The 27,846-nt window shown below is 40.5% G+C and overlaps 3 protein-coding genes across 10 annotated transcripts in view; all 3 read right to left on the reverse strand.

Moving 5' to 3' along the window:
- LOC6620703 (cubilin) overlaps window positions 1–27,846 on the reverse strand; it is a 54,817-nt gene that overhangs the window by 8,503 nt on the left and 18,468 nt on the right. For 7 of the 8 annotated variants that reach the window (XR_004362193.1, XR_004362194.1, XR_004362195.1 and 4 more), the window contains 2 exons: window positions 1,047–1,145; window positions 5–182 (listed from right to left, as the gene is read on the reverse strand). Coding sequence is in view for 5 of the 8 variants with exons in the window: in XM_032722935.1 (XP_032578826.1) it covers window positions 5–182; window positions 1,047–1,145 (277 nt within the window). In the remaining 3 variants the exon portion in view is untranslated. The remainder of the gene's footprint in view (window positions 1–4; window positions 183–1,046; window positions 1,146–27,846) is intronic. The other variant, XM_032722937.1, reaches the window with a different exon arrangement.
- On the reverse strand, window positions 96–27,380 carry LOC116801732. Its single transcript, XM_032722942.1, has 3 exons — window positions 26,975–27,380; window positions 18,104–19,625; window positions 96–182 (listed from the first exon to the last, which is right to left on the reverse strand). Exon 2 carries the CDS (start codon window positions 19,559–19,561, stop codon window positions 19,451–19,453), a length of 111 nt encoding a protein of 36 aa, XP_032578833.1. The 5' UTR covers window positions 19,562–19,625; window positions 26,975–27,380; the 3' UTR covers window positions 96–182; window positions 18,104–19,450.
- On the reverse strand, window positions 7,557–14,277 carry LOC116801731. The gene is made up of 2 exons (XM_032722934.1): window positions 9,338–14,277; window positions 7,557–7,899 (listed from the first exon to the last, which is right to left on the reverse strand). The coding sequence occupies exons 1-2, from the start codon at window positions 14,205–14,207 to the stop codon at window positions 7,658–7,660; spliced, it is 5,112 nt and encodes a 1,703-aa protein (XP_032578825.1). The 5' UTR covers window positions 14,208–14,277; the 3' UTR covers window positions 7,557–7,657.

Below are 27,846 nucleotides of genomic sequence, written 5' to 3' on the forward strand. Positions count from 1 at the left end.
TCACTCTGGCGGACTTCCTCTTAAATTAAACGATTTAAAAACTACTTCGACGCGCTGACCAGGTCCTGCTAGGAAGGTGTAGAGGCATTGGCGCGAGTGATTGCGATGGTTGTGCAGCAGCGGGGCCGAGAAGCTGCCATTCTGTGGTCCGCCGATCCGCGACACGAATGTCTGATCACACTCTGTGGAAAAGGACGAGAAAAGTGGAGCGGCGTAGTTGGCACACACCACATGGCCATCGGTAAGTTCAAAGGATGTTTACGGCGGGCATATAGACTAGACATTGACACACACAGCAATACAGAACACATACACAGAACGTAGCAGCGGAACACGAGCTGTTAACAAGGCATGTCAATGTGTGGGTGTGTATGGCTTTGTGTGCACAGAGAGAAATGTCAGCAACTGTCTTTAATTATCCCATTTTAGCTGGGCAGCTTTGGAATTTCAAGTATATTCAATATAAATTCTATCCACAATTACTTTAACTTTTAGTTTTAATATGATTCTGATTTAATACTTTTCATAGAATCATGACAATATGTCTTTTATTCAAGTTTATTTGTTCATAACCAGAGTGTATTTATGAGTTATTATCAATCATTTAATACTTTTTCATTAGTGTCAGCAAATAAGCAAGATTACAATATTTATATGATTAGATAGCTATAGTTATTGGCCATAATTCACCAAATTTATTTGGCACTACAGATCTAATCCCTTGACTTCTTCTCTGGTGGGTGTTTGGTTGTCGTTTGATATGTGTACAACTAGGAAGCGATTTGAGTTGGTCAACTAGGGCAACTGGCACTACGGGTGGACAGTAAAACGCAACTGTTAACTACGGGCGCGCATTGCAGGCACTCGCACACCAAAAAACAAACACACACGCGCGCGGCCCAAGGCACACACACACACATCGAGATGGGGGATTTGAACTTGAGAGGGTGTGTGTGTGAGTGGGTGGTGGGTGGTGGATGGGTGGTTGTTTGGCTGTTTGTGGTGGAGAGAGGGGAAGAGAGAAAGGGCGAGATGGCGCCACCTACTTGGCGATTTCGTGGGTCGCGACGACACCTCCAAATAGGCCACCACCGGCTGCATCCAAGGCTCTCCGTCGGCGCCGTTCGACTTTAAATGAGCACCGCCTGCACGGTGGGTGGTGGTTGGTAGTTGGTGGTGTTTGGCGGAGTGGGTGTGTTTTGGGGGGTGGTTTGAAAACGGGGGGTAGACAAATAGACAGCGTTAATGATTGCGATATGCTTGAATATGGGGCTCCTGCTCTGCTTCAGTCACAACTTGACGCCCAACATGGAAATGCGCTTCTCGACTTTATGACAAGCTGTCCGACGTCTGTCCATTTGTTTGTTTGCTCACACGCTCCGCATCTATCTATCTATCCAAATGGCTTTCAGCTTTGTCCATGGGTGTGGGTGCTAGTCGCACGATAAGCGAATCCACCGATAGTGCAGCTGGGAAAGGAAATTCATGTACTCGACGTGCGCCGGCTGCCATGGCGTATACGCAACGTAAAGTAAGAGTGCCTGTCTGTGTGTGCGCCAAAGCCAGCGGAAATTATTAAGAGCTTTCCAAAACACACACACTAGCACACACTGCGCTGCATTGTTCAAGGTGATTTGAGCAGCATCCACTTCCTTTAACTTTCAAAGCCCCGTAAGCCTTTTATTAGACTCTCCCATAGAAAACACTCTCTGTTATATTTTTAATTAGTTTAATAAATGAAATCCAACTACTCCGGCTTTAACTCGATGAACTTCAAATTGCTAGTATACCATCATAGCCAAAAGGCAAAATAGTGTAGAGGAAACTATTGCTTTTCTTGTAACTTGATCTTTGCACTGGCGAAAGTTTAGCACAAGTTGCATTTAAGAAAATAACAAGTCTGGACTACTAAATCCTTTTCCGGCTCTACATTCAATGTATGTCCTTTTTGTATCAAATATATTATATATATTTTTATAAGGCTAAAATTTGATTGATCCAATCGGTTTTTAACTGACAGCTATAAATTCCCCATAAATGGCCACATCGGTTAGAAATTAACCAAAGCCTTGAGGGTGTTCCGCTTGTAATTAAATTCGCTTGGAGCACATAATAAATGAGTCGACCGAGAGATGTGTTTGATGTTCGGGCAGAAGGTCGGTTTGGGGCATGCTTTGTGTTGGCTTTTGTGGGCTGCGCAGCTGCAGCTGCGGTCCGCAGTTGCCGAAAGTACGGTTTTGGGTTTGAGTTTGGGTGGAAATCAAATGCGGAAAACTACTACTGGGATAAATGTCGGCCTCGAATTTAACTGACTAAACGGTTTGCCTATTGATTTTGTGATTTCATCGCCAAATACTCCTTGTCAACATTGTGTTGGCCAAAGCCCCAACTAAGCCGTTTACGTAATTTCCACTTAATTATTCACGCAACCGAATAGAATCCCTTTAGGCAAGCGATCTGTGCGATTATCCCCAGCTTACCGCCTTTGTCAACCGTGTATGGGTGTTTAAAATTAATTTTCGAAAACCCATACCCACATGCACACACTCATACTCAGCAGCGACATTTTATCTGAAATGCAGTTTACTAAACAGCAAATAAATGGCGCACGAGCAAAAGTTTGCTCATTAAAATGAAAGCGGATTTGTGTGGCACTCATACACGCCCACCTCACCCCCCCGCACACCAACACACGTTGCGTGCAGCCACGCAAGGCTGACTACGTGCCACAAAACAAAAAAAAATTAAAGAACTCTAGGGAAAAGTTTCTGGACAATGGGATACCCTGCTTTCGAATGAATTGCATACATTTGGCTCTTTTTTATATATTTATTTGAATATGAACATAAAAGTTCAATTCGTGGCATGGATTTGGATTTCTTAATACCTCCTGACAGACAGAAATTAACAGAGTTTTAATATTATTTATTAAAGTGTCTAAAAGTTTGCAACAATATGCAAAAGTCAGTCGCGTACTTCTAGACACCTTTATGACTTGACAATCCTGTTTATAAAGTTTATGCTGTTTTTATTTATCAACGAGTAATCTTAGCACCCGGGACTATACGCTGGTGGGTTTTTGTTTTCCGCTTGGACCCCCATTCACGAACCCCATATATAATATGTATGTATGCGTACCCTTGTAATCCACGCTTACCGGGTAGAAAAACTAGAGGCGTGGCCGTGACGATGGGCGTAGCAATGTCAACCGCAGCACAAAACTCTGGCAACCGGAAGCTACTCCCTCCCCGCCCCTGCAGACCCAAAAACACCCCGCCCACTTTTCGCACCGCAATGACAATGCGCAGTAAAGTGTCAATAAATTTTATGCAGACGCCATTTGCATCGCCATAAATATTTTTGTTGTGTTCGGCAACGCATTTGCACTTCTGCCCCGGCATTTGTTTTCTTGCCATCGAGCCCCCTTCTTTCGTCCAACGCCACCCCCCTCCCGACGCCTCTGTCATTATGTTAATTTACACCTTTTGTTGGCTGCGCCTCGGATTCAATGCCATCGCAGCTGGAACACAGCCTGCACAATGCTGCAGCTTTTAATTGCGTGCCGTGAAAACTAACTGAAGCAATGAAAAGCTGCTAAATGGCAGCAATTCCATTGGGCAAACAAGTTGTCTGCTAAATATATTTACCGTTTGCGAACAGGTGTAATTGGGGGAGCACCGGGCGGCTCACACACACACCACAGCCTGCGGTGTGGCGCAAATAGCGCCCCAAGGATGCGTGTCACTAAATGCTCCCGGACCGTAACCGAAACCGAGACCAAGACGCTGACGATGATGCCGATGACGAAAACGTTTCCCAGGAGGCATGTAATGCCACTAATAACCCAACCGACACTCACCCACGCACACACACACATAAATTGGGCCAGGCGACACGAGGGAATGTGCCTTGGATTCTCGAAAATTTAATAATCCTGAACGGAATGAAATATTTCCATTACCAATGGAAATTGTATCTTGGGAATTTCAACGAACATCCTTGAAGATAGATAAACTTCAACTGGCAAACCTAATAATTGTTCAAACTTTTAACACATAATTCAATTTATAATCCACTCAAGAAGTCTATACTAATCCCTTTACTACGATTGCAGTTCAGTAAAGCCTAGGACCATTTTCGAGTACTACTCGTACGCTGAAGTTACTTTTCAAATCGAGAACTTCTTTTATGGGCTGATTCCATTGCGACACTTTTGTCGCCCTTCTGAACACATAATCTTTAGTGGCTCTGTCTGTCTACTGGGCTAAGTCCCCCGGCACCTGATCCTGCCGCCTGCTGCTGTCTGCCTGGGTTTCCTGCTCGAGTACACACTTCTTGAAAATTTAATGGCTGACACTGCTGTCGGCACTTACACAGCCACCCGCAGTGTCCTTATATGCCCCTTACCCAAAAACCAGTCGGCCACAGACCCATCCTCCAGTACCGCTCCCATTCCCTGCACCTGCCCCTGCCTCCGACATCCCCCTTAGACACCTTCGTGGAGGAGCTCATGTTACAGACAATTTGCGTTAAATTTACAAGTAACACCGTTCGCCAAATACCAGGCCCAAAACCAGAGAGACGCCACAGCGCCTTATGTTGTTTTATTGCTGCCTGGCATGCCGTTCTGATACACGGATTCCTGTGCGGCTCACTGAGAGAAAATCCTGTCGAAAGCTTAGCGAATGACAGGCTGCAGTGTTGTGTAATGTTTTATAAGGCTGCTCGGGAGTTGACACTTTTTATTTGTGACAAGCTCTACTGGCTAATTCCACTTGTCATGCTAGCATTTTCCAATTGTTTTATGCCAAATCAAAAACACTGGGATAAGAACTTTTAAAAGAACGAGTCATGTTTTTGCTCGTAGATACTATTTATTCAAAGCTTTTTTTCTTGGGAAATAATTGTAAACTAGACGTGACAGATACCTTGCATTTGCGCAGTGGATTATATCTGACTGCCTTGCTGCCAAAACCAAAACCTCAGATGGGAAAATGGCAACAACGTTGGCAACAACACGCCGCCAACAGTAACAGCAATTAATGTGGATTTTCATGAAAATGAGTTTTCCTAATAGTTTATTCCAGGCCGAAAAATAAAATCATGGCGATAAAACGCGTTGATTAAGACGAAGGCAGGTGAGTGCTGATGGCCCAGGATGACGATGATGATGATGATGATGAGATTCTATGAGTATGGATAGGGATCTTAGACACAGCCGGCGTCCCAGACTCTCAAGGCTGGATTTTGGTTCTGGTTTCGGGCCTGGTTATTTCAAATGGCTGGCATAATTATGCATATTATGTTGCAGGGGGTCCTAAGTGCATATTTGCGTTAGCTATTAGGTAAATTGAGACTAATTTATGGCCAATTAGTAGGGTGATTAAATACAGGTGATTATCTTGAAGCTCATTAATGGCCCTGGCGAGTGGGTTAAATTCATAATTAATATCATACATACGCCCCGGTGGCCACAGAGAAATCCCAAGCACTAGCAGCCTAAGTTATGCCCAACTTTTGGTCAACTTGAGATCCGTCCCCTGGCTTTTACCTAAACTCTTTTGCATTTATTTATGCACTTTGCCGAGATCCCTCAGCTCGATGACTGCAATTGAGGGCCGCTTCAACTTTGAACTTTTGACTACGTCGAACCAAGAACTTTTTTTTTTATCGATAAGTGGCAAATAATAAAATTGCCTGTGGCTGCTACTCACGCTTTCGATTGACTCTTGCGAACGTACCTGCAACGAAACGAAAAAGAGTCAATATGTATTAAGTGATTTTCCGAGATGAAAGAGCTGCACGGAAAACAATAATCTATGGCCTATGCAATAATAATAATATAATATATAATAATAATAATAATAAAGATATTATCAGTATTTTAGAGAGAGAGCAGCTATTTATAATATAATTATGAACAAAATATCTGTGGCACCCACTATGCAAGTTTCGAGTGTAAAGGTGCCACATGCATCTCACATCTCACATCTTTTCATCTGTTAATAAGGGATGGCAATTAAATGGCCCGAGAAGAAGGAGCAAATTGACATAATGGAAATGCAAGCGGCAGTCAAAGAGATTTCGAGGGGGCGGATAAGAACACCGACTGCCACTCGACGAGCATCCTTGAGTGTCCTGCCAGCGCAGGCGATTTCAAAGATACAATGCAATATCACCAGCAGCCAGTCCTGTGGCCATGGCACGGAAAAGAAAGGAACCAAGGGGAAGGATCGAAGGGAAGATGGGCGGCGCAGTAGTGAGCAGCCAAAGGACTCAATTCAATAAGCGCCATATTATGATGTCTAGTCGGGTTTCTGCTGAAGCACCTCGTGTTGCATCCCGCTAATCAATCATGGCGTGGCATCCTCGCTTCGAGCAGCCAACCCAACCAGCTAGTCTTCCAGCAGCTGCCTTCAATGGGCAATTATTGATTGATGCCAAGTGCACATCGCAGGGGATTTCAGCATGGCAGGATGGCATGGCGTTCCATTTGGACTCGCTGCACGATGGTGGGGCTGCCTCTGAAGTGGCATGCACTGTGCCGTAACCCTGATCTAGTGCCCCTTTTCTGCAGCATCTGCTGTCAATGTTAAGATTTTAGACATTGAAATAATTCCTTTGCGGCGCCTCGAAGCTTAAAGTTTTAATTTGTTGTTTTTCTTCGGCGTTGCTGTGTGTGTGGAACAAGTTTCATGTTTCGGTTTGCCATTCCAAGTGCAGCACTTCATTGACTTCTCTTTTCCTGTGTGATCTTGGGGTTTTTGCGGCACTGGACCTTATTATTTTTTGGAAAAGTTTTCCTAGGTCTTCCGGCAGAATACGTTATTTTCTAGCTTAAAATAAGTAAATACGTTTTATAGTATTTTCCATAATTGCAACTCAATGATTGTAAAATCCCAAATAAGAAGACTTTACTCGTTGAGTTTTTGTAAGAAACTGCTTTTATTTGGAAATATCTTCGGTTTAAATAGGTGACATGAGAATCGCATCTTAAAGTAAATGGCCTACGCAGAGGCCTAAGTAAATAGTCCCTGCCTTATCGAGGTCCCACGCTCGGGCACATCTGCCTATCTTGAGCGGCGAGGACCTTATCTGTGGTCTCCCACTAAGGGACTATTTTAGGAGGCGGGGAACGATCTCAAGTGACTGACTCATGTGGTGTGCACATGTTTTTGAGCAATGCACCCATGTCGCCTTAGATAACAAAATCCTAAATATAATTTATCGCTCTCGATTCATTTACATAAGATATGAACGGAGCCCAAAATTGTAAGTCTTTAAATATATTCGTGTTCATGTGTGAACATTCTGCCAAAGGGCCAGCAAAGCTGAGATGTACATTAGTATATTAGTTGCATTTATAACAGTAGTGGACTGTATTTATTTGATATATGTTCATTTATTTTGCAACTAAGATTTCAATGGGCCTAGTTTTTCTGGCTTTTAATTTTATTGGATTACAATTATGGTTTATATTATTTTTAATTCAACAATTTGTACTCAATTAACTTATTTTAAACATTTTGCTTTTTCTATGTAGAAGTACATTTTCTATTAAATAACGATATAGTGGACTGTATATTTTTATTTGTTATATTATTTTATTGTTTATTTACTATTGATATTTATAGTACTGGCAACGGACCTGCAAAGGTTATTGCTTGCATTCTTTGTTGCACAGCACATTCCGTATGAAATATATTATTAATACTATCATTAGTATTAAGGCAATAATTAATCCAGCATGTCCGGAAATATGATGGAAATGTAAATCTTTCAATTTTTGATGGTTCTCTTTCATAAATTTAATTTCATTATTCAATCGTTCAAATTCCTCAGTATGATTTAATATTGATAGTTTCAGCGGATCCCAAATAATCTTCGGCACTTCACTAACTTCTCCTATATAAGGTGTTGATAATAATTCTTCACTTTCGGACTGAATGTTATGGTGGGCAACTAGAATTTTATCGTCGGTTCTTGCCGTACAATATGGCGCAATGCTTAAAACTCCTTGCTGAGGCAAATCAAACAATTCAATTTGAGAGCCAGTACATTGCAGACGGACTTTTGAATTCGCAGGAACCTTACCTGAGAATATTTGTATTTAGCCTACCGTGATTAATATCAATCAACAGGCTTATAATGCCTGCTTGAATTTTTTCGCCTTCTTCAATCAATGAGTGTAGCTGTTTCGTAATCATAAAGAATTTTATTGATTCCTTATAAACATAATAATTTTCTTTAAGAACTTCTGTCATGTTCTCAATTCTTATTTGCATACTTCTAAAATTGGAGTTAACATCTTCTGTTGTTCTCTTTAATAGATTAGAAGTTGAATCAACCACAGATGTTTGTTTTTGAATTAGTTTATCAAGGTTGTTCTGGTTATCTAACAAATTCTTCATATTTTCTTCTAATTGCTCTCTATCATCTTCATCCATTATACCAAATAAAATATGATACAAGGAACCCATAAATTCGAAAGGAGCACGCTTGCTTCTAGATCTAGACTGCATCATAAACAATTTATTGTTTTCTTCAAGTTCCGATAACTGACTTTGCATATTATCTAAGACTAGACTACATTGCTCTTCAAAGCTATGAAGTCTTTCGCAAACTTTCCTCATACTTTGTATAAGCGCATTACCCTTTGTTAACATTTTAAAATATGGATCCATTTTATAATAGATAACCAAATTCCAAGAAGTACTCACAATCTCAACATCTCCTAGCGGGTCTAGATATATTGCTGAGGTTTTATTTATTTTGTCTATAGAATATCTTGGTGCTATATCTTTAGGTAATGCGCTAGAAACTTGACAACTTAACACAAACAACAACATTGCCATAATGATTCCGATCTTGGACATTCCCGATGTCGCTCTAGTTCGTCTTTTTGGCTCTTGGTCAGCCTCATTTTTGTCAACAGACTTTATTCCTTCCAAGGGACAAATTTTAGTAATGGGTCTAGTGATATATCCTTCCTGCATCTTTACTTTAGCCACTCGGACCTTATCATCATTCCCCTTATGCACCTTTTCCACCTTTCCTAAAGGCCATCTTGCAGGATGACAATTCTCATCCTTCAATAAAACTATTTGCCCTTCTTCTATATTAGGAATTTCCTTTTTCCATTTATTCCTTTGCTGGAGCGTATGCAAATATTCACTTTTCCACTTAACCCAGAAATCTTTCTTCATTTTTTGGATAAGTCTCCACCTATCCAAATTTCCGATTTTTTCATCTTCCATTGGTTCGACTATTTCTAAAGGTGGTCTTCCAATTAAAAAATGACCTGGTGTTAAAACTTCTTGTTGGTCCTTCTCACTAACTATAGTGTATAATGGCCTTGAATTTAAGCATGCTTCTATTTGACATAAAAGAGTTGACATTTCTTCGTAAGTCAAAATAGTGTCGCCGATTATACGCTTTAAATGGTATTTCATTGACTTAACTCCAGCTTCCCAAATACCTCCGAAGTGAGGTCCTGCCGGGGGAATAAAATGCCAATCAATCCTGTCCTTTTCAAGCTGCGCTGCAATCGTTATATTTTCTTGTATTGCATTAAATAACTCTTGATCTAATTTTCTTGCAGCTCCTACAAAATTTGTTCCGTTGTCTGAATAGATATTGGAACATTTTCCCCGTCTAGCAATAAATCTTCTGAGTGCTGCTAAAAATGCGTCTGAAGTTAGATCGCTTACCATTTCTAAGTGTATGGCTTTGGTGGCCATGCAAACGAATACAGCAACGTATCCTTTAAATGTTTTTTGGCCACGATTTTTTGAACATTTAACATAATAAGGACCTGCGTAATCTATTCCAGTATTAAGAAACGGGAATGTCATCGTCACTCTATATTTTGGCAAGTTACCCATTATTTGCTGAGCTGTATTTTGTTTATACCTTGCACACGTTACACATTCTCTTAAATACTTTTTCAACGAATTTTTCAACCCGAAAATCCAATACTTTCTTTGGATATAGTTTCGCATTAGGTTTATCCCTCCATGCAATGTTTCCTTATGAGCATTTTTTATTAATAAGCTTGTTAGGTGGCATTTTTCTAAAATGATTGGATGTTTAACATTAAATTCTGCATTGGAATTTTGCAATCTTCCTCCAACTCTTAGAACCCCATCCTTGTCCAAAAATGGATTCAATGACAATATTTTATTATTTGTCTTGATTTCCTTTTTGATTTTAAGGCACTTTATCTCTTGCCTAAACTGGTATTCTTGTTGTTTCTTAATAACAACTGTTTCCGCTATTCTTATCTCCTTTACTGAAATAATTGATGAATAGGCTTTATTTCTTGTTTTCATCTGCACGAATCTATTTATGTATGCTATTATACGTATAAGTTTTTCTATACTGGAATACCTTTCTATTAATTCGTAAATAGGATCATCTATTTTGCCATTTAATACCGTATTTATTAAGACAGGTTCTTCTACAGACTGCTGCCGAGGCCAAAGTTCTTTTGGGTCTGCTAGCCATTTCGGACCTTTCCACCAAAAATCACAGTTGATCAACTGGTTAGAATCCACTCCCCTGGATGCTAAATCTGCTGGATTATCCTCTGACTTAACATGATTCCATTCAGTATTTTTTAATTTCCGAATGTCATCCGTTCTTCTTTTTATAAATTTGATCTTACTTTGACCACTGTTAATCCATGCTAAGGTAATCGTGGAATCACTCCAAGCATAGATCTCCATTATATTGTCAATTGATCCTTTTAGTCTTTGGATTAATTCACTAAGCAGGTGAGCTGCACACAGCTCGAGTTTGGGAATTGTCTTCCTATTTTTTATAGGGTTGACTCTACTTTTGCTAGCTATTATATTAACATGAGGTCCTACTTTAGCATAGACTACTGCAGCATATGCTTTTTCGGAGGCGTCCGCAAATCCGTGAATCTGAATGACTGAAGAACTGTTTGAATTAATCCACCTTGGGATTCGAATATTCTCTAACAATAATAAATTTTCTTTATATTTTTCCCAATAATTTTTATCTTCTATGGATAATTCCTGATCCCATTCACTTTTATTTATCCAAAGTTTTTGAATAAAAAGTTTTCCTGAAACCGTGACTGGTGCCAACCATCCTAACGGATCAAATATTTTTGCTAGCGTTGATAACACAACGCGCTTATTTATATTTTTTGATTCATCATTACAATTTACGCTGAACTTAAATAAATCATTTTGAGGTTCCCATTTTAGTCCTAAAGTTTTAACACATTCATTTTCGATAATATTGAGAACCTTATTGTCCCCTGTGTCCTCCACAGTGGTTAATATTTTGGAATTGTTGGAAATCCATTTCCTTAAGTTGAATCCAACTTTCTGCAATTCATGGAGAATTAATGTTATTAATTTATTAGCTTCTTCTACCGAATCAGCTCCAGTCATTAGGTCATCCATATAGAAATCATTCCTAATTATTGCACTAATAACTTGGTTTTTACATTTATCTGCAATATCTACCAGAACCCTGGTAGCCAAATATGGTGCAGATGCAGTTCCGTAAGTGACTGTGGTTAATTTATATGTTTTAATTTTTTCTTTTGGAGAATTTCTCCATAAAATATATTGATATTTTTGATCATCATTATCTATTTTAATTTGTCGGTACATCTTTTCAATGTCTGCCGAAACAACAAATTCCCATTTTCTCCATTTAATAATAATGTCAAAAATATCTTTTTGAACTCGTGGCCCAACCCACATTATGTCGTTCAAACTTTTGTTATTCGTAGTTTTTGCTGAAGCATCAAAAACTACTCTCAATTTGGTCGTAAGGCTTGAATCTCTAATCACTGCCTGGTGCGGTAAAAAATATTTGCCTTCATCACTCACTTCAATCATGTGTCCTAAATCCATGTATTCATTCATGAATTTAGTGTAGTCAACCTTAAGTTTTTCATTTCTTTTTAGTTTTTTCTCCAGATTCATGTAACGAGCTATCGCTTGTTTCTTTGAATCTCCTAAGGTGACATCCTCCTTGAATGGAATTGACACAATGTATCGCCCATCTGAATCTTTTTTTGTCGTTTTGATAAATTTATTTTCACAGATTTCAGACTCGATATCATCTTTTTCTTCTTCTTCCACTTCCCAGTAGCGATCTAACTCTTTTATTTCTATTGTTGTGGCTACAATGGTTTCTTTTCCTTTGGATTTTTTACATCCAGAAACTATCCACCCGAAATCAGTTTTTTGCCCAAGGAGACCGTCTATTTTTATAACTCCATTTTGCAGAATGTGAGTATATACGTCTGCTCCAATGATTAGATCAATGCGACCCGGTTTATTAAAATCGGGGTCGGCTAATTTAAAGTTCTTCCATTTTTTCTGATCAACATTAATCGTGTTGACTGGAAGTGCCTTCATAAGTTTTGGGAGAATAATTGCTTCAATTTCTAAATTTTTCGGAGAATTTCTTATCGAAATAACCGCTTTGTGCTTGGAGATGCACGTTCCTGTGGAAGATACTCCACTTATTTCAGTATGAGACCGAAATTTTTTCAATTTTAGAATCTGTGCAGACTCTTCTGAAATAATTGTGCTTTGAGAGCCACTATCAATCAATGCTCTTAATTGTTCAAAGCCTCCATACCTCGACTTTACTTGAATCAAGGCCGTGGCCAACAAGGCTTGACCTGTTGTTCTACACGTATTCACTTTTTCTGGATTATGACCTGCAAAGTGAAGTAACGTGTGGTGAGGTTTACGACAAGTCGAACAAAGCTGCTCGCTTATACATTTTTTACCAAACGGATGCCTCAGACATCTTAGGCAAATCCCATTTTTTCTTACCCAGTCAGACCGTTCTGCTGGATTCATTATTTTAAATTTATGGCATTGAATTAAATAATGCCCTGGTAGTTTGCAATATGCACAATTGTCACTATAATTTTTATTCTTGTTATTATTAATCATTTTCTTTACAGGTTTTACTTCCTGTGAGAATGATGATATAGAATTGAGCCTTTGCTCTAAAAAGTCCATGACATCAGAAAGTGCCTGTATTTCTTTTGTCTTTTTAACATGGCTTTCATATAAATTGAGTGATTCTTTATTGAATTTCCGAAGAATTATGTGAGCGAAAATTGCATCCACATCTTCTGGTAATTGTGCCTTTAATTTTATAATATAAATTGACTCGTTAATCGTGTCAATAAATGTCTTTATTTGCTTATTGGATTCTAAATTTAAATTTGGCATATCCATAAGCCTATTCATATGATCTGAGAATATGTTTCTTTTATTCTCATATCGCTTGGTCAAAAACTCCCAAGTGGCTTCATAATTTTCTCCAGAGCCGAGCAGTAAATGAGTAACCACATTTCTGGCTTCTCCTTTTAATGCTGACTTTAGATAATTAAATTTGAGAGAAGGACTGAGATCCTCTCTCACATGTATGAGCTCTGTAAAGAGTTCATTAAAAAGATCCCATTCTTTGGAATCACCAAAGAAAGTGGGAATCTGTATTTTAGGCAGGGTTGGTAACTCCTCCGCCTTAACAACCGTCGACATTTCAGCTTTATTTATTGTGCCACTGAGTCGACTATTAATGGCTGTAAGAATATTTTGTTTGTCAAATTCAAGTTCGCTAATTTCTTCTTCGAATAGCGAGCTCTCAAAATGACTATTCACCTGTTCAATCAGGTTATCTATTTTATGCCATAAAAATTCAATTTTATTTTTCCTTATTTTAAGGAAATCTGGACTACTGTCTATTAGTTTAGACGTATCTTCTAGATATACTCGAAATTGGCCAACATTATTTCGAAATGCCTGCTCTACTTTTAAAGCGTTGTTTTGTGCTATACCCTCTTTTTCAGGGTGACCACACATTTCAAGGTTTAATGTAGGGGGAGGGTTTGATTTAGGGACAGTGTTTGATTTAGGGAAAGTGTTTTCTACCGACTCGCCCTTAATTTTTTCATTTTTATTTTTAATTTTTTCTAACACCATCATTATTAAATCATACTGCTTCGCGTTAAAATATTCATGATCGACAACGCCGATCTTTAACAAATTGCTATGATTAGCAATGAAACATTTTTGAAGCTCATTTAATTTTAGAATTTCTACATCTGTTAATGTTGGTTTTACTTCCAACTTTCTAATTTCCAAAATAATTTCGGACTGCTTCTTAAGGAATTGAATAGTCTTTTCTGACATCATTTTGAAAATTTTTTGTAATTTCTTAATATATATAGTACGTGTATATGTATTTTATATGTATTTATATATATATGTGTGTTTGGATAAACAGAAAATTCTTGTTTTGACTTAGCTGATGTCGTTGTTGTTGCTGCTGCTGTTGCTGCTGTTGTTGCTGCTGTTGCTACTGCTGTTGCTGCTTCTGCTGCTGCTGTTGTTGCTGCTTCTGCTGCTGGTAGAGGCTCCTTTGATGTTTAAAGATGATTTTTTTTGTTTATTTGGCACGTTTTATTATTTTTGTAGTCCAGTCAGTTTTTTTGTTTTTTAGCCATTTATTTCGGCATTTATGCTCTTTTGGCATATACACTGCACTCTATTTATGAGCTGATTTAATGCTATTAGAGCATTTATAAGGCACTGTTTTCAGGCACTTTTTATTTAATTTATGCTCTTATGGCATATACACTGCACTCTATTTATGAGCTGATTTAATGCTATTAGAGCATTTATAAGGCACTTTTGTTATGCACTTTTTAATTTCACAATTGCTGATGTATGGCCTCAAGCACGCCTTACCACAATTTATAATGGTACACAAAGCAACCTTTAGCTATAGACTATAAGGTGCTTGTTTTAAAACATAAAAGATTCTTTTGTATCTTTTTGCTTTTTATATTTATACTCTGTTCCTTACCTTTGGTAGGGGGAAACAAGAGTCACTTATTTTTGCTACCTTTAGCTGTAAGATGCTTAAAGGAGCTGGCCTTTCTCTGAGTTCCTTACCTTTGGTAGGGGGAAACTGCAGAGTCGATTAAAGGCTCGATTGACCAAATGTAAAATCCCAAATAAGAAGACTTTACTCGTTGAGTTTTTGTAAGAAACTGCTTTTATTTGGAAATATCTTCGGTTTAAATAGGTGACATGAGAATCGCATCTTAAAGTAAATGGCCTACGCAGAGGCCTAAGTAAATAGTCCCTGCCTTATCGAGGTCCCACGCTCGGGCACATCTGCCTATCTTGAGCGGCGAGGACCTTATCTGTGGTCTCCCACTAAGGGACTATTTTAGGAGGCGGGGAACGATCTCAAGTGACTGACTCATGTGGTGTGCACATGTTTTTGAGCAATGCACCCATGTCGCCTTAGATAACAAAATCCTAAATATAATTTATCGCTCTCGATTCATTTACATAAGATATGAACGGAGCCCAAAATTGTAAGTCTTTAAATATATTCGTGTTCATGTGTGAACAATGATGTCGGCCCCAGAAAATATGCTACAGAAAATTATTTTTCACAGATTTGCCCCAAAACGTGTTCCGCATACTTAAGGCCACAGAAACCAAACAAATTTATTTAAATGAGTCAGGAAAATTAAGTGGAAATGCGTGTGCCACAAGAGGCGATCTCTGTGTGAGTGTGATTGTTTGGGAAATGAGGAAAACACGCGAGATGTAGATAAGTAGAAAGCGGTAGCAAATTTTAATGCCGCTCCGACAAACCTTAGACAAATAAAACTATAAATATAAACGTTTGCGGGGATGGATGTCAAGGGGAAATGTATTTACATAAGTGCCTTGTGACTGGCGCACGTGTTTGATATTTCCTTTAGTTTTATGTCAGACAATGTCAAGCCAACACACACAAGCACACAGAGACACACACACACACCTCCGACCGTTGATAATTCAATAAACTAAACAAGATTCTGTGGGAGATTTATGGGTATGCTGAACCCGACTTTCGGGAGTTGAAAAGCAACTCGGGGCGGTTTATAAATCTTCATTTCAGCACAAAGACACCCAACAGCACACACACACACACATACAATCTTAGTCGCTTATTAAAATGCCATTTTGGAGTGGGGGGAAACTCGGCGCGGCTGGTTCATAAATTGCCAACACTTATGCTCAATAAATGGGCATAAATCTGGGCCCGACTCGCTGGCGGCATTAAAATGCGTAGCGACACGGTCAAAAAAGCTAAAGCAGCACACAAACAACAAAAGCATCCGGAATGTGCCACCGATGAAAAATACGCTCGTTGTGTGTGTGTGTGTGTGTTTGGTGTGCCAAATCTCTGTTTGTTGTCGAATCATTTAGCACGGCTGTAATTTGGTTTTAAAAACGTTGGCATTTGTTACATCCTGGCAACACAAGACCGTTGTCCTTAACGTGCCCACATTAAATTGATGGCCCAGACAGCTTGAGGGCTGGCTAAATTGATTAATTGGCTGTTGACTCAGCGCCATTTTGGCCATGACTCCAGCGAAAATTACACCCCGAAAACTAGCCAGCCAATTGGTTTTGCTACATTTCACAAAACTGCATTAAATTTCGAGTCACTAGGCAGCAGTTTATTCCCCAGCCCCGCGCACTTCGTCCTTGGTCCTGCCAGCATTAGGTGGACATCTTCTATCTGCGCTTTACACATCGCTGACTGCCGACTGCAATTCCTAGAAGCTATCTGGCTGCCATTGTGAGGGCTTCATCATGCAAATGTAATCGAAAATAATGAGATAGTTCTACTTATGCGAAATCACTGAAGGAGACAACTTTTTCTAGTCTAGTGAATGGTCGAAGAAAAGGACATAAAGTAGCTTTCCCATTATCACGGATGAAAATTGTTATAAATTACTATTTCATAAATCAACCATTTCTATCTGGAAGTTAGGATTTTAAAGTGAATCTTGTCCTTAAATCTTGGACATTGTATCTACTTAAATAGGTCGTCGTTTAGTTTAATCTCTCTCCTTTGGCTCTGTTTTGCCAGTTGTTGTGTGTTTTAGTTTGACTGTCGATTTCGACTTTCTAATTGAGCAATTTCCTTTGGATAATTGCTTTTGCGCACTGTCGCATTTGGACTTGGATTCGGATTCAGCTGCAAATGCAGAATCAGATTGCGATTGCGATTCACAGCCGCGCCCACCCAATGCCGCCCACAATCTGCCCTGGAATTGGACAATTAATTTGTGTTAGTAGCAATTCATAAACAAACAAATTGAAATTGGAAGCAGCGCCGCATTTGCATAATGTTGACTAAGTGAAAAACCAGATAGGCACTCGAGCATTTCGAGTGTGCTTCCAGTAGCGGATGCAGCTCGAAAACCCTCTAAACACACACACCTCGCACACACACACACACTGTTGATATGCAAACGCAGTCATAAAACGTGACATTTGCCGTCAGCTTCAATTTGGCCAAGGCATTGAATGGCCATAAAGTGTGCGAGTGTGCTGGTGTGTGTGTGTGGCAAAAAGGTAGCACAAATTCAAAATGAAACGTAATTTGCATATGGAGGTGGAGGAGAAGCTGGAGGATGGGGGCGGACTGGCAGGGGGCGTGTTCAAGCTGCTCGGGGCGGCTTTTTATGCACACCCAGGACACAGCTGAAAATCAAGTGGGTAAAGTCGGGCCAAAGCCAAAAGGTAAAGGTGGAACTTGCCCTAATCTGCATAATAATAAACCACACAAACACAAAACATGAAAACGCACATAAATTGCCACCCACAACAACGCTGTCCCATTTTTGCCATATTTAATGCTGTGTAAATTGAATTTCCATCACTTTATGATTACTTGATGCGGACTGAGGTGGAAATATTCATCAAGTTGACTTTTTGTCTGGCATCCTGGAGTTTGCTCCGATTCATTTGCCCAGGCACCACGGGCACCGGTTGATCCACACCACATGAAGAACTCCAAGGACTGCAGTTGCCCCAGTAACTGGGCATATCAATTTTAATCAAATTGACAGGGGCCTCGGCAGCAATGAAACTTTATAGCCCACTCTCGTCCTTGTCCAATTGATCCATCTAGGTAACTTTAAGCCGCAAAAAGTGTTTGGGCACTTCTATTAAAACTAGTCAGGATATTCAGGGAAAAGTCATTGTATAACACGTTAAAATGTTCGGCTTACCTTTTCTCTTTTCTGATTTTGGCCACTTTTGTTGATTTTTGTATTTAATTAATATATTAATTTATGCGCCGCGCGTTGATCATTTGTTGAATATTGTGTTCGCTGAGTCTGGCATTTGCATTGATTAAAACTGAATTGAGTTGAATTGGGTGGAAGTTGTTTCTTTTTTTATTATCCTTTACAGCGCACGTACGTTCTGGGTTGAATTGATTTAATTGGAGTGTTTGTTTGCTTGGTTGGTTGGGGTTCAATTAAATTACAGCTTGTGGGGTTTAAAGTTGGCTAGTTCATTTGGTTTCAAGTGAGTAAGTTTCATAGTTGCTAACAGCTTATATTGTATACACGAGATTTGGCTACTCCTAGGTACACGTACACGTAAAACTTATCCAAAAGTTTTTTGATATATAAAATGCATATCTCCTCTGCTCTATAATCCATATCTTCCATTTATATCTATGCTCCAGGTTTCCGGCTGACAATTCCGCAAGGGATTTACCTTCATTGCTGTGCAATTAACAAGTGCAATTGCTGGCATCATTCCGAATTGATATGATCTTACGGTATAATAAACAATTGAGCTCTCCAGTTGCATTCCCTATTGTCCTGCTCCCTCGATTCCTTAATCCTTCGCATCCTTTTCGGCTTCTTGGGTTTCCGCTCATCCATTCTGACATCGCTGGACTTTTAATGTAAACTTATTCCACTTTCGTGTGTGTATGCATGTATATATACTCGTATATGTTGTATTCAACATCATTAAAACATCAATAAAAATCGGTTTGTTAACAACACTTTTATAAAAAAGAACGCAACTTTACGACGGTTGGGTTACACACATATATAGTATATATATATCTATATATTCATATATAATTACGTAAGTATGTCTAGATATCTATATATTTTTGTATTCATAGATTGTGTGTCTATATATACATTTATATTAACAACACTTAACACACAGAAATGCTACATGAAGATGTGTGTTCTTAGGATGCGGAATGTTCCAAAATTTAGTAGCTCCTTTTGTGTTGGGTTGATTTTCGATTGATTTTTGCTTCACAAATTCAAAAAATTTCACATCACAGCCAATGGATACTGACGATGGGACGCATTTCCTCCACTCCACTCCGCTAAACTCCTCTCCTGCTTCTCCTTCTCCTCCTCCTGATCCTTCTGTTTCCTCTGCTAATTTTTCAGCCGGGTGGTTGATGATGATTTTGCGGATGCTGCAGATGCTGATGAGGTGGCAACGAAATTTTTGCTGGCGGCCCCAGCAATCTAACAATTTTGTGGGGGCCTCTGTTATCCATCTGGGAAGTTGCCAGGTCCCAGCTGGAGCATGTCTCATTTGGGCTCCTCGATGGTCTGGCCGACCACTATGATGATCACGATGAAGACGGCCAGCAGGACGAGGATGCAGCATATGGCCACGGCCACCATGGCGCTGTTACTCATACGGGACTCTTTTTTTTTGCTTCCTAGTGCCTCACTTTTGAATTGGATTCGCTGTGTGCTCTATCTGTATTTGTTTGAGAGAGAAAGTGAGGTGGGAATTTGCAAATTTGCATATGTGCCACTGCGATTGAGATTGCCTGGCTGTGCGCAGTAGAGATTATCGGTTGATCCACTGGGCCATCACTTGTCATAAATCCGCACCCTGCCCCCCTTTACACAGCCACTACGAATGGCACGGACAAATGCCATAACCACCACCTATCTGCTATCACCAACCACCCACAGATACAAATTGCCTGCCATAAATTGCGAGGGCTGCCTATCAGCCGCTCGGCTGTGCATGAAATGCCCGACAGCCTGTGGACAGCCCAAAAGTTGTCGCCACCAGTGCGTATGTGTGATATCCCTCCCCCATGTCCATGGCCATTTCCACTCACACCACCCGGCTCCCTTACGCACTTCATCACGAGTGACTCGAGTGGGAATTCGGCCAAAAATCACAACCCATAAGGGCGAGCCGAGCTGTCACAGGATGACCGAGTCCTTTGTCTGCCACTGACAGATGATTAATGCTGTCCTGTCCGGCCGGAGGGAGTGGGTCCTTGCACTTTCCTCCAGCTGAATGCAATTTCGAGTGTCTATTATCCTGTCTAATAGCTGCTGAGCTGCACTGCTCATCTGCTGCCAGCCTGACGATAATTGCCAGTGCATTATGAGTCCTGACATGGCAGCCCGGGCCCACGACACGTATACTTAATTATCGCTGTTGTGCGCCACTCCAAAGGGGGGTGAAAATTCAATTACATCGAAACAAAACTTGACAAGCCATCCATTCGATACATTGAAAAGCGAAAATAAAACATAAAAATAATATTGAGTTGATTGCGAGAAAGTTTCGCGGCTATAGGAAAAGATGGAATGCTCTTTTCAAAAGGTAAATTAATCATACAAGAAATTGAAAAAATGTAACCCAATATTTTTATATAACTGCATATATGGTAACGTTCCTATATCATTGATTTATTTCCAATGAAATCCTTTTATATTCACTGGTCGTTCAACCAAAGTATCGAACATTGTTGAAAGAGTATAAAATCATCAAATAAATGTTCACTTTATCGCCGCTTTCTTTTTGCCAAAGTGAAAATGGCTGACACCATTGAATGGTCGCCGACATTTGCTCGGCAAAACAGGAACTGAAACTTGGAACCTTTGATAAGTTTTTGCAGTGCCAAATGGAAGGTGAACGGAGTGGAAAATAAAAACTAATGCCAGACCCAAATGGCCACAGCTGCTGTCAGTCGTTATCAATGGCAACTCGAATTGAATTTGCACAGGACCAAAAGGACAACAAATTCGCCGGGCTTAAGTTTGTGGAAAAGTGCTTTTGGGGTCCACTTTCTGTAAACAGCCTTTTAATTAAGCAGCTCACGCAAATAATTTGCCATTCTTTGCATCAGCAGCAGATCCTGTAAATTTTTGTGGCAGTTGCCATTTTTCCATTTGATTCGCCGCACTAAGTGGCTGCCCGCTGTGTAAATTCCGTGTATAAAAGGCTTGGCCATTTAAATATTTATTTTTATTTATTTGGGCCCATTTGTCTCGACTCCGAGTGCGTTTAAAAAAGCTATAAGTAAGCCTGGAACTAACTGGCTTTTTGGCCTGTTTTCGTGACTTAATTGCTCTTTGTTTGCCGTCCCTTTGAATTGGTCAATTAATATTAATGAAATGCTCGTCCTTCGCTCTCCCCACTTTACCTGCATAAATTATGCTTTCCTGTCTGCTTTACCTGCGCATGCACACACGTACACACACACCTGAAATTTGGCCGAAAAAAAGCAATTCACAAAAACTTAAAATTTCCCACACCAATTTTGCCAGCAGGCGAATTATGTTGTAATAAGTCAATTTATCAGTTTATTTTTAGCTTACACATGTAAGCCGCAGGGGCATCAATAAAAATCATATTTGCCGAGCGGCAGGCGTAACATTAAATGAAATGCAGCCATCGCCCGGGCAACGAGTCGTATACGCAACGTGCCCAAGTACTTGACTGAATTGCCAGCGTTTGTGTTTTATGACTGCACGACGGTAAAAGGCCGAAATTATATTTATTTTATATTTGTTTATTGTCGGTTTTCTGTGGAAATTTTCGAAATATTCGTGGGCGGGGCTGTCGGAGTCACTTGAAAAGACTTACAACACATTGCACTGACACATATTGTCGGTCCGTCAGGCTTCTTTGTCTATGAGTCTTAATTAAATTAGCGCCAGAAGGCGACGAGCCACAAACACAGATAGACGCAGAAGGCCAAGATGACAGGATACCAGGCCCCTCATAACAAAGGAAACGCCAAGGAAAGGCGCTTGTCACTGCCACACTCTGTATGTGTGTGTGTGTGGCTTGTGCTGTGAAATAAAATAAATTTTTGCAATTTCGTAAGTTTTATGCGCACATTTGCAAAATTTGTTTATGCTGGCGAAAGGCGAAATGCGAACTGCCAACTGGGAGAGCACCGAACGGGTGGCGGAGTGTAAGAGGTCATAGAACAAATGGGCCATGTCGTGGCCACCAAAGGGGTGGCTGGCGTTGGGAAAGTAAGTGAAAGGGGGCGGAAGAATGGCGCTCTGGAGTGCGTAGGCACTGCCAGTGACGTTGGGAACATTTCTGCGTGGCGTCGTGTGCGCTGGCACATAAATTCAATTTGTTTCGCCCGCGAATCGTTTGAAGGGTTAACGCTGGCCTAACTTCCGCGGGACCAGGCACAAAAAAAAAAATTATGGAAAATTGCACGGACTTGGTGAACTGAGAGGGTGGCAAAACGTTTATGAAATTGCATGCAGAATTAAAGCCGCCAGGCGAATGCCGAGCGAGTCCTTTATCCTTTGTCAAGTTCAACTGCACGCCGCGACCTTGGCAGATGCGACTCAAGGAGTCCTCTCCGTGCGACTGTGTGCTCCCGATTGTGACTGTCTTTGTGGCGCTGCATAAGTGTGTGTGCCTGTGTGTTTGTGTGTGTGGCAGGACAATAGCCGCATAAATGCTCGAGCAGTGCTTTAAGCCTGTCGCCGTGTTGTTGCGCTGTCTTGCCATGTCACGAGTCAAAAGTGCATTAAAATAATTGCACTTGTTTAGGCGGCACTTGGCAACTACCAGCGAACGTATCTGATTTAAAAGCTGGCACCAATACTTAGTCAGGTGTGACTCCGCCCATTTTTGGACAGACCAAAATGTGGAACAGGGAATACTCTGTCATCTATTCATTAAATAAATTATTTTAATGAGTGGTAACGAGTTGGAAATGCAATTAAATGTGATAGATACGATTTCCGCATTAATGTTACAATATTAATTATTTGTTGTGGCATTGTGTGAAAAGGCATTTGTTTGTCAGTTTAGTCAGCTTTAATGGTGTCATGTTTTATTTAAGCAAATAATATTCAATTGATCGTAATTAAGCAAAACAAACAAGTTTCCTTTTAGTTTGAAAATGTTACTGATGATATTTGCAATGTTTTCCTGCGGTTTCTCTCAGTGTACGTGTGAGGCTCACGTTTCCGCCTTCAACTGCACTTAAACTTGATTTCTGTGTATCCTTTGTCTTAGTTCCTTGGACAAGCGTCTGGCCCTCATTGTAACCCACATGAATGGGGCTTATACACGTATGCAGACGCGTGTGTGTGTTCCTGTTAGTGTGTGTAGGTATAGCCCCGACACAGTAGCTGGTGGGTGGTGGTGGCCTTCTCTTGGCCCGCTTCCTGACCCAGCTTGTTGCATGTTTCACGTTGGCTTTTATGGGGGAGATTTTTAAAGCTTACACAAAGATGCTCGACTCTCGTTTGTCTGCCATTTTATGCATTCACGTATCACAAAAGAGATATTTTAATATGCCAAGGAACGCGCGACAAAGATTAATGAAATTCTCGCCTTAAAGTCACATCTTTCTGGCTAAGTGAATTCGTTCTCCTCGGATGCGGAAACAATGCGCATTTGTAGGTAGCACAAGGCTGGAATATTACGCGTTTACCAACCAGAAGTTAAGATTCCCGGAAATATTGAAAATTCATATTGGCTAATCAGCCATAAGGCCCAAGGGCTTCGCTCTATGCCAATTCCATTAGAAATTGGAAATAAATTATTTGGCTAACAGCAGTGCTGACTCGGGCGATTTGAATTGGCTTCCTGTCGGCGCTTATTTCATTGTGGCCTCTGTTTATTTATAATTCGATTGCAAATGTGTTTGGTCAAAGAAGTTCATTTCGATGGCGCCACCTCATCGCATTTTACGACCATTCGCGGTTTGTTTATCTTTCTGTGTTTAGGCTTAATTACCGTGGCATTTCATTCATATTTAATGTGTCGGAAAGTTCTGCCCACCCGCACAGAAACCCAATCGAAAACGGCCTTTGAGTGCTCGCTCGGTTAATGATTTTTATTGAAATCGGCATAGTTTTCACTCGGCTAAACCCAAACGGTCCATAAATTCATAATGCTAAGGTCGAAACTTTAGCTGGCTATTTGCTCCGTTCAGATTGATTAGAAGATTGATAGACTGGCTGTAGCTAAGTGAGAATGACTTCAACTTTGGCAACTATTCGTAATTGATTGGCTCAGCCAGTTTGTATTAGCTTTTCCAGGCAGGAGATGCCAGCTAAAAGGTTGCGAGTATGGTTTGATGGCTCGCCGAATAATTTATGTCTTTTGTTTTTTCGCCAGTTAACAAGGTCTTAAAGCTCGTAAGCCTTGTGCAAATTTCATTCCAGAGGTGGCACATCAAAAGACGGTCCCTTTTTAATCAGCAAACTCATTAGCATCGTCCGCTAACTAAATACAAATTAAAGAAACAGCATCCACAGCTGGCAAAGCCGCTTGCCTTCCCACTTTTCCGCCTGCTCCTGCTGGTTGCTAAAAAGTTTTCACTTCACAGCCGTCAAGTTGATGTAATGAAAAAGTTGCAGCATTTTTCTAACAATATTTTCCCAGCTCATATCACATGACGTGGACACGCTGGCTACTTTCTACATGCAAAAGCCAAAGCTGCTGCAGAAAGCCTGCAAAACAACAAGCACTCGGCGCACAGGGCGCTAATTAGTTTCGAGTCGGCGTTTTCAATGGGGAAATATTTTGAAAAAACATCGCTCATACGCAACGTTGGACCGCAGCCGCAGGGTGCGTTTTGGTTGGGAATTGTAAAAAAAAGGAAATGAAACTTATTTCTATTTCAAATAAAATAAACACTTTCACTGCGAAAGTGGAGACCACGCCCTCCACTCAACGCCGTTTTTCACGTCGCTTTTCTCTTGAGCAGCCGGCGGGAAAATCGCTTGCAAAAGTGAAAATTTAACAAAGGACCAAAGGCGCAAAGGAAAACCATATGAGCAATGGGTTGAAAAGCGAATCCAGTTCAGCTCATTATAAAATAGCCAACGTAAAAAACCCTATTTCCGTTTTTTTTTTGGGGGGCGGGTCAAAGGTAACGAAAATTCACTTTGAGATCCCAAACAGAAGTTTTAACGATGCATATAAAAACCCGGCGACGGCAAATGAATAAATAATTTATGCGTAAAGGTTCCTAAACACTCGAGTGGCTGGGTAAACATTATTTGCAAAGTTACTCTCTTTTTTCTTCGCATTTTCCACACGTAGCAAATTTTATCTCTCTATTACCTGGTGGAAGTAGCCTGATTTAGTGGCAGTGCCGTAGAAAAAGGGTTGAGTTTAAGCCCAACCCACCCGACCCGTCGACTTTTCACGGGAGTCCCTTTGGGTTATGTTTGCATATCACCTGGTTGGCTATCCAAACAAGGTGGAAAACGATTGCGGCCCTCTGTTTGCACATTTGGCACGTTTCAATTTCGCAGCGATTGCCGAACTGCATGCAAATTGCAACTGAATCCCACTTTTTTGTACGCTTACTACTTTGCTTATGGCAAAGAAACCTGGAAAGCACTTTCATCTGATGATAGACTGTATGGATAGACATCGGATTTGAGAAATAGTCAATTACGAAAGTGATTTTCGTGAGTAATTATTAAATAAGATGCAATTTTAGTTAGGCAGGTTTGAGTAACTAATTCGCATGTTGTTGAGAAAATCGCTTTTGAAACGTGAGCGGAATTTAAAAAGGAAAGTTATTTACACAATGTTTACAAACAAATTGGGTATTGGTTAGAATAATTTGTTGTCTTTATTAGCATGAACGAAAATAATAAATTTTAAACAAAATCTTTTTGTTGAAAATCAAAGTATAAATCTCTTGAAAAATATTGCATTCAGTTCAATTAATTTTTTGCTGATAGTGTAAACAGAAAAATACTTCTGCAAGTATAACTACAATTTTATCTCGCTGAGCATATACCTTTTTTAGTATCGAACAATAGTATATTCAGATCTAAAAAATGAATTGAAGGATAAGCAATGCGTTTAGTCCTGCCTCAAATCGAAGCTGTCACCTGTCAGTGGCACGCGTTGCAGGAACGGAAATCGGGAAGTTCGCCCGGACTTTGGCTGTGACTCCAATTAAGCAGCTGGCGAACAGGTGAAACAGGTGAGACCCAGCAGAAGTTGTCATAACTGCCGTGGACACATTTCCATCGCCATCGCCATCGACCCTCTTTCTTCTGTCTTTTCCGCATTTATCCAGTGTGTGTGTGGACTTATTGCTGCATTGCAAACAATACGAGGGCCATGTTGTAAATCCCCCAACAATTGTCTGCCTCCAGTTCGTTTTGTAACCTTTCGTTGCCCAGATTGCCCTCTCCTGTGTAAGGACGTTCCAAGGAAAGCAGCCAGGGTTACCGATTAGAAATGTATGGCCATTGTGCATGTGAACTAATAACGCATTTGTATGTTTTCTTTTGAAAATGGCGAGTTAGCTTGAACGTGAACTCATCCGAAGGAACATTCGCTCAATGCAAATAAAACCCATTTTTGCTGAAATGAGCATTTTTTGGGCATGTGGACCGATACCAAGAATCAATTTACATGGCCATTCTCGTTTGGTCAAAGGAATAGGTGTCATAGGTTGATATAAAATGGAAATGCTGTATTGTAAGTGTACACAACATGTTATAATTTCATTCGTGATAAATGATTAAGGTATTCTTATTTAGAATTGTTTGCCAGCTTGTTTTGCACCCAAAAAGCATTTTCATTTCAAATTGTATGCACGCAAAACAGGTTTAATCTAAATATTGCAGTGGTTTTGCCGACTTTAGAACATCATTGTTTAATTTTAAGCAAGTATGATGTCTAGTCTTTAATCCCACCAACTGATTCCCAGCCTTTTGCCCCGACTGATCACCATAAATAGCCCACTCCACAATCTTATAAATGCCGAATATCTCAATTGTGCACCACAGCCAAGGCAATTTCAAAAGAATATGTAATTCGGGTTCCATTTGAATATTTACGTCTCGCTGCCGCGGGCTTTCTCAATTGATTTGTAATTCACTTTTGTGTCGAACAATTCCGCGTTGAGCTCTCCGTTTGCCAGGACAGGTTTCTTATCGCCGGGATTGGTTTGACCGGATTTTGGATTTTGGAACGGAATGCTTAAGCAAACATTAAAATGCAAACGCACAGGCCGAAGCAATAAGGCGGAAAGAAAGAACAAGGACCTTAATCGGTGGTCCAAGGAGGGAAAAGTGCGCGCGTTGCTGGGAAAACTGATTCGAGGCTCCTGTCGCACGATGCGATTAATGACGCGTTCAAAAGCTGGTGGCAAGCGGAATCCGGAGCTGAGTTGAGCTGGCTGAGAAGCGCGTTGCGAGTGTGTGTGCCGCACGGCCGACTGAAATCGACTGACTACGCTCGGCTGCTGCCACGGCATTTAAGGCAGAGAGTGAAGTCGGAAAATGTGGGGAAAACTCGGAGGAAAAGCGAGAGAGAGCACGCCGCGATGACATCAAGTGAAAGCTCTGCCATTTGAATTGAGAGGCGGCTGTTAGGCCAACGCCAATATAGTACGGCAGCGAAATAAATCAAATTGAATTTATGATTTCGTTCTTGTGCACTTCTTTTTTCCACTTTAGGAGCTTCAGGACTCCTTGGCGCAGCCTCCTCCTCCTCGAGTGGATCCTTCAAGTTGTTTGCCACCGGATTTCATTTGGCTGCGGCTCAATGAGCCGTCGATTCTGTTTGTTCGAGTGGCCGACGAGCGCTTTAATCGCCCATCCAAAGGCAAAGCCAAAGCCGCCACTCGAGACAGCTGGCAGGTGGCAGATTTCAGGTGAAACCCGAAGGTTTCCAGGTGCCAGGCCATCAGGTGGCGCCAAAGCTGACA

Source organism: Drosophila sechellia, chromosome 3R (genome assembly GCF_004382195.2).
Source record: "Drosophila sechellia strain sech25 chromosome 3R, ASM438219v1, whole genome shotgun sequence".
Classification (NCBI taxonomy): Eukaryota; Metazoa; Arthropoda; class Insecta; order Diptera; family Drosophilidae; genus Drosophila; species Drosophila sechellia.

Bases quoted from the DNA above. Each gene is read 5' to 3' on its own strand.
- LOC116801732 (XM_032722942.1), bottom strand. From the start codon at position 19,561: ATGAGTAACAGCGCCATGGTGGCCGTGGCCATATGCTGCATCCTCGTC.
- LOC116801731 (XM_032722934.1), bottom strand. From the start codon at position 14,207: ATGATGTCAGAAAAGACTATTCAATTCCTTAAGAAGCAGTCCGAAATT. The intron at 7,900-9,337 runs TTAGTGAGAAGG...ATATAGGAGAAG, and splicing joins AAGGCCATTATACACTATAG to TTAGTGAAGTGCCGAAGATT.